Source organism: Anopheles ziemanni, unplaced genomic scaffold (assembly GCF_943734765.1).
Source record: "Anopheles ziemanni unplaced genomic scaffold, idAnoZiCoDA_A2_x.2 U_13, whole genome shotgun sequence".
Lineage (NCBI taxonomy): Eukaryota > Metazoa > Arthropoda > Insecta > Diptera > Culicidae > Anopheles > Anopheles ziemanni.
Genome location: NW_026689885.1, coordinates 69,314 through 76,142, shown reverse-complemented (window position 1 = coordinate 76,142; position 6,829 = coordinate 69,314). Strand labels below are relative to the sequence as shown.

The window sequence follows — 6,829 nt, the reverse complement described above, 5'->3', positions numbered from 1 at the left end:
AATCAAGAAAAGGGACCGCTTCCCTTCGTATCTTATATTTATACTCTCCGTATCGCGATGGCCGTTTCGCGATGGCCGGTTCATTTTCAAAATGCCCATCGGGGCCATCATGCGCGCATCTTGATCGGGCGAAATTTCGCCCAACCAAGGTAAGCAGTTAAGGAGTGTTTCTTCGACCTCTCTTACTCTATAAACCCTGCCTGTCACTGCCTGTCACTATTGTTTACTACTCGATTCCACTACCGCGTGGATACCAATCTAGTTTAAAAGTCGTCGGCCAGTGTTACTTTGTAACATTCTCCCCACCGGTATGCTACGTGAAGTGGCCTACCCCTGTTTCTGGCCGACATCTAACACAGCGATATTGACGGCCGGCCGTTCGATTATTCCGCTCAAAGTTTTAACTTGCACGCGTCGTACTTGCCCATCCGCGGATCGGTATGTTTTTATCACGTGCCCCCGTGGCCAGCAGTTCCGAGGGTTGTTTGTATCCGCTACGAGGACTAAGTCTCCCTCCTCAATTGGTTTAGTGGATTTGTGCCATTTAGTCCTCCTCGTCAGATGGGGTAAGTACTCGGTAACCCATCTTTTCCAGAAAAGATCTGCGAACTGTTGTGCTGACTTCCATGACCTCCGGAGCGACGGCGGCGAGTCGTCAAATGGCACTGCTGGTTTACTACCGTTGGAACTCCCTAAAATGAAGTGATTGGGAGTTAGTGGGGCTTCGGCTTCATCTTCAACTGGTACGTCTGTCAACGGTCGCGAGTTTACAATCAACTCCACTTCACTCAAACTAGCTCGTAGCAGCTCGTCGGACGGGTTATGTGGAAGGGCCAGTTTGGTAAGCGTTTTCTTAATTGATTGTACCAGTCGTTCCCATGATCCTCCGAAATGTGGCGCAGCAGGTGGATTAAAAATCCATTTCGTTGTAGGTTGGATGAATTCTGTCATCAGGCGCTCTTGATCCACTGCTGCCATCGCTTCCCGTAGCTCACGTGAGGCTCCTACGAAGTTTGTGCCTCGATCACTGATGAACTCGAGAGGCATTCCCTTCCTCGTGATAAAGTTGCGGATCGCAAATATGCAGGAATCTGTAGAGAGGCTATGTGCGATTTCGATGTGGATCCCTCGCGTTGTCAGGCACGTAAATATGACTCCCCACCGTTTTTCAGCTCTTCTCCCCACTGAGACTAGCATCGGACCGAAGTAGTCAATTCCGGTGTACGAGAACGGTCGCTGAAATGCTGCTAGTCGCTGGGGCGGCAGATTTCCCATTGCGGGGTTTTGAGGGAGCGCACACTTTACCTTGCAGTATTGGCATCGGTGCCTTACCTGGTTGTACGTGGCCTTGAGCTGCGGGATGTGATACTTAAGGCGGACCTCATTGACGACTGTTTGGTGATTGGCGTGCTTGTACTTGCTGTGGTAACTGTGAATCAGCAGTTCAGTGACGTAGTGCCGTCGGGGGAGAATTATGGGGCGCTTGGTATCCTCGCCGACCCATACACATTTCTCGATCCTGCCTTTGATGCGTAGCACTCCATTCACATCCAGCATCGGGCTTAGCTTATACAGCGGGCTCGATTTCTGCAGTGGTCGCTTCCAAGGGTGCTTCACACATTCTTTACTGCTGAGTACATGTATCTCGTCGGCATACTCAGATCTTTGTACATCTCGATAAATTGCGTTTTCTGCACGCTCCAGCTCTTCATGCGTCAGGCTATCAAGTTGCTTATGCTCTTTGGCTATGCCCTTCCTGCAATTTCCCAAAAAGCGGTATACATAAGCTACCGCCCTTAGTAGCCGTTGCCACTTTGAGAATCTGGTGAACTCGATATTTGGCGTCGTGACCGTGTGATGTAGCAGGCTATGTCGAATCTCCTCGCTTGTCTCTCCGGGTTTTTGTTCGACTATGGGCCACTGATCCTTTGGTTCCCATAGGAAATCAGGCCCACGGAACCACCTACTCGAGGGGCTGAGGTCTGGTGGCTTTTGCCATTTTGTTCCTTCGTCCGCTACGTTGAGCCGTGTAGATAGCCAGTTCCACTCTTCCGGGTTTGTAGTATCTAGTAGCTCACTGACCCTAACTGCCACGAACTGGCTGTATCGGCGATGGTCGGATAGCAACCAACTCATAACGGTGCGCGAATCCGTCCAGAGGAATCGGTGAGTTATAGCAATTCGGTGGGATAACTGTATCGTCTCTGCTAAGCGGGCACCTATGACTGCGGCCTGAAGTTCGAGTCGTGGGATGGAAACGAACGTAATAGGGGCCACCTTCGTCTTTGAGCCTACTAGGGCGCACTCGATCACACCGTTTTCCTCGAATCGTAGGTAGGCGACGGCTGATGCCCCATTTTCACTGGCGTCGCAGAACATGTGGAGCTCTACTCTTTCTGCGTTGGCCGTCGTCTTACTCCGATAACACCTTGGGACGCTGACTCTTTGAACATTGGGCAACGCGGTTACCCAGATTTGCCACTTAACGGCGAGGTGTCCGATAACCTCGTCATCCCATGGGCTCTTAGCGCGCCAAAGCTCCTGTAGAAGTATCTTCAGATACATGAGGAAGTTTCCTATTAGCCCCAAGGGATCATAAATTGCCATAAGCGTTTTTAGTACTATCCTCTTCGTAGGTGCTCGCTCACCAAGCAACACTCGTGGATCGTACCTCGGGGATATTTTAAACGTAAACACGTCCGTCGCTGTGTTCCACCACATTCCAAGGACCTTTTCCGTCGTCATTTCGCTCTCGACAGGAATGTCCACTCCGTTGTTCTCGTTGCCATTCAATAATATTTTCACCATGGTGGAATTGGACAGCCAATTCCGTATCTCAAACCCGCCTTGGGAGTGTATATACTGGACGTCACGGGCTAGATTTATGGCTTCTTGCTCTGTTTCTACGCTCGCGAGCATGTCGTCCACGTAATGCTCGTACTTTATACACTCCACAGCTTTGGGTAGTGTAGCCTCGAACCTTTCCGCATTTACGTTCTTGACGTAGTGCGCGGTGCTGGGTGAACACGCGGCACCGAATGTCATCACTTGTAGTACGTAATGCTGTGGGTCGCTACCGAGTTTCCCGTCGTTCCATAAGAACATTTGGCTGCGCTGGTCGCGAGGGTTCATGTCTACCTGGAAGAACATCTCGCGGATATCTCCCGTCACTGCCACCTTGTACTCTCTGAACTTAAACAGGACCATGAGTAGACTCACCAATTGGTCCGGGCCGGTGAGTAGCATGGAGTTTAGGCTTACTCCGTTCGCCTTTGCCGCCGCATCGAACACTACTCGAATCTTCCCAGGCTTATTCGGATTGGTCACCGGGAAGATCGGCAGGTACCAGTCGTTTGGCGTTCGAGTAACCTGCTCCTCGGGAGTGAGCTTTCTGACGTACCCTTTCTGCTCGTACTCCACGATCTTGTTGTGCATTGCTTTAGCCAGGTCGGGATCTCTTCGCAATTTTCTTTCGAGACACTCGTGTCGCTTTAGGGCCATTGCTCGGCTATCAGGCAACTTAACATCCTCGTACTTCCACAGCAGACCAGCCTCATAGCGATTATCCTTTAAGTGAACGCTGGTTCCAAGCAACATCAGCGCGCGTTCCTCATCCCGCGAACGTAAACTTGTAGTCGGTCGGTATATTCCAAGTGACTCTAGCGTGAAGTAGTCTTTCAATGCCATGTTTATTCTATCATCTCTTTCTTTGTTACACGGACAGATGTGGGCATTTACCGATGCCATCTTTACCTCTTTAGAGCCGGACTGTTTGTATGGCCCATACAACACCCAACCGAGACGAGTTTTTGAAGCGGCTGGTTCGTTCGGCTCTCGTTCCACGGTTCTCAGCGCCTGTCCAACGAAAATGTTGTCGACCCCGATAAGGATTCGTGGAGCCTTGGCGGTGTACCCACGCAGCGGAAGTCCCTTGAGGTACTCGTACTCCTCGCTTATGACCGAGGGCGCAACCGACTGCTTCCTCAGACTTAAGCTGGCAACGGTGTGTACTGAGTGAAGGTCGAAAATTGCCGAACTTTCAACTCCGGAGATTTTTAGTGACACTTCAACCGATTGCTCCTCTCGACGTCCTTGGTTTCCCGTCCAGGAGATACAGAGCGGACGGGGTTGTCCGACAAGACCCAGCTCTTCCACCAACGAGTGGTCCATAAAGGTCGCCGTCGAACTGTCATCCAACAGTGCGAGCGTATTGATGGTTCTACCCTTTCCGTGCAGCGTCACGGGGATGTATTTGAGGAGCACACCATCATACGGACCAACGTGGAGGTTGCAGCTCATCGTTTTCTCGGCGGCTCTGCCCGACTGGCGTTCTCGTACAAAATCCTCGTCGTGGAGCAGCTTGTTGTGCCGTCGGTTACACCCGTTCACACCGCACAACACATCCACACGACAGTAACGCGGATGTTTCTTCAGGCAGGTTCTGCACACGGCGTGGGTCTTGATGTGCCGCCATCTCGAATTGACGTCCATGCCGAGAAATTTGCCGCACTCTGCCAGACTGGAACACTTCCCTGAACACGCGGAACAGGGTTCCCCATGATTTACGGTGACGGGCTCTGCAGACTGACCTGAGACATGGACGTTTACGTTAGCGTACTTACGCGGGTGGCCTGAGCGACCACCACCTTCGCGTTGTAAGTCCCGGGAGATTGGCTTAACACCCTGGCAAGCTGCGCTGACTAGCTCCTTCATCCAATCGTTGAAGGCCAACAGTGTTGCCCCCCCGTTGATGTTCCGTTGGTAAAACCAGTTCAGCCTCACCGTCGGTGGCAGCTTCTCCACCAGCTCGTTCAACAGCGATCCTCCGCTGAGATACTCCTGTAGACCGCAGCTCTTCATCGCCGCACACAGGTTCCTGACCGCGACACCGTAATCGACCAGGGTGTCAAATCGGTCGTCCTTTGGTGGTGGCATCCGTCGAATTTTGGTCATCAACGACTCCACAATGAGCTCCGGGCGGCCATAGCACTCTGTCAGGATGTCGATTGCCTCCGGTACGCTTGACGGATGGTATAAGCAACTTTCCACGGCGTCCCGTGCCTTCCCCTTAAGGCACTGCTGAAGTCGAAGTAAGTTCTCCTCGTTGGTGTACCCGCAGATGGCCGTAGAGTGTTTATAATTGGCAATAAACACCGACCACTCCTGCGGGTCCCCGGAGAACGTTGGCAACTCTCGGCTCGTGCACTTTCTTGCCGAAAGTTGGCTTTGGTTCAGCAGCTCGAAGCTTTCGGAGTGGCTTCCGTTTACTGCTGGTTCCGGCTGCCTCGCAGTGACGCGCGTAGGCTGCCGGAGTGAGGCGTGAAGTAGGCGTCGTTTTTCCTCCTGCCGACGCTTTTCGCACTCCTCTATGACGCGCAATTTTTCTTCGAGCATTCGTTGCTCACACTGCTCGTCGATCCGTTTGAATTCCGCTTCCAGCGCTACATTGGAGTGTGCGGCTGCAGCACTTAAACCGCGATGGCGGATCTGTTCGTGATGGCGCACTTTCTCTAGTATGCCGCCATGCTCGCCTGGCGCGCTTCGCGCGCGCGCATCTTCACATTCAACGTCCATCGCTCTGTATTCGTCGTCGAGCTCATCTGCGATAGACGACGCTGAGTCAATGACGATGTCGCCAAGCTCCTTCATCACGGCTGCTAGCTCACGCTTGGCGTACCGAGCTCTCCGCACTAACTCGTCCACTTCGCTCACGGATGACCCTCTTGACGTTGGCCTTTCCGTGGCGGGCCGCATGATCGTTGAGCTGGCCAACGGGTCCGAAGTGGCCGGCTGCACACTTCTCCTGCTTGGTGGCCTCTCGGTGGCGGGCGGATGCTGCTCCTGCCCTGTACCAACGAGCTCCTCGGTGCGCGGGGCCACTGGACGGAACATCACTTATCACGTAGGTTCGTAACACGATCCGCGAATGATCCTTCTGGTCACTATGCGACTCAATCGCGTTTACCTCGAACGGCGAATGTTCCTGGGTGTAGTCGCGACTCAATCGCGTGAACTTATCACCTCTCGTTCGGCGGAAAACACTCGCGGGTTCACTTATTACTTATCCCGTTCAACGGGAACCACTACGCGCGTTTTTTAAAAAAATGTGAACGATGCCCCCAACCGTATATTAACAACGCTACTTTGTGTTGCAAGCGTTTTAAAAAACGCGGTGTTTATTCGGGCTATCTTCACAGTCGAATCAAGAAAAGGGACCGCTTCCCTTCGTATCTTATATTTATACTCTCCGTATCGCGATGGCCGTTTCGCGATGGCCGGTTCATTTTCAAAATGCCCATCGGGGCCATCATGCGCGCATCTTGATCGGGCGAAATTTCGCCCAACCAAGGTAAGCAGTTAAGGAGTGTTTCTTCGACCTCTCTTACTCTATAAACCCTGCCTGTCACTGCCTGTCACTATTGTTTACTACTCGATTCCACTACCGCGTGGATACCAATCTAGTTTAAAAGTCGTCGGCCAGTGTTACTTTGTAACAAGGTGCTTAAGGTAACTTTAAAGAGAATGAGACGATGCAAAATGAGGTTTAGAAGGTGCTTAAAGTGACTTTAAAGAGAATGAGACGATGGTGTTTAGAAGGTGCTTAAAGTGACTTTAAAGAGAATGAGACGATGCAAAATGAGGTTTAGAAGGTGCTTAAAGTGACTTTAAAGAGAATGAGACGATGCAAAATGGTGTTTAGAAGGTGCTTAAGGTGACTTTAAAGAGAATGAGACGATGCAAAATGGTCTTTAGAAGGTGCTTAAGGTGACTTTAAAGAGAATGAGACGATGCAAAATGAGGTTTAGAAGGTGCTTAAATTGACTTTAAA

The 6,829-nt window shown here is 51.5% G+C and overlaps 1 protein-coding gene across 1 annotated transcript; it reads right to left on the bottom strand.

The window, feature by feature from the left end:
• Positions 1-1,332: 1,332 nt before the first annotated feature.
• LOC131292781 (uncharacterized) lies at positions 1,333-5,892 on the bottom strand (the record flags this gene model as incomplete). The annotated part of the gene is made up of 1 exon (XM_058320864.1): positions 1,333-5,892. A coding segment is annotated over exon 1 (4,560 nt), but the record flags the coding sequence as incomplete, so codon positions are not given.
• Between the last annotated feature and the right edge of the window lie 937 nt (positions 5,893-6,829).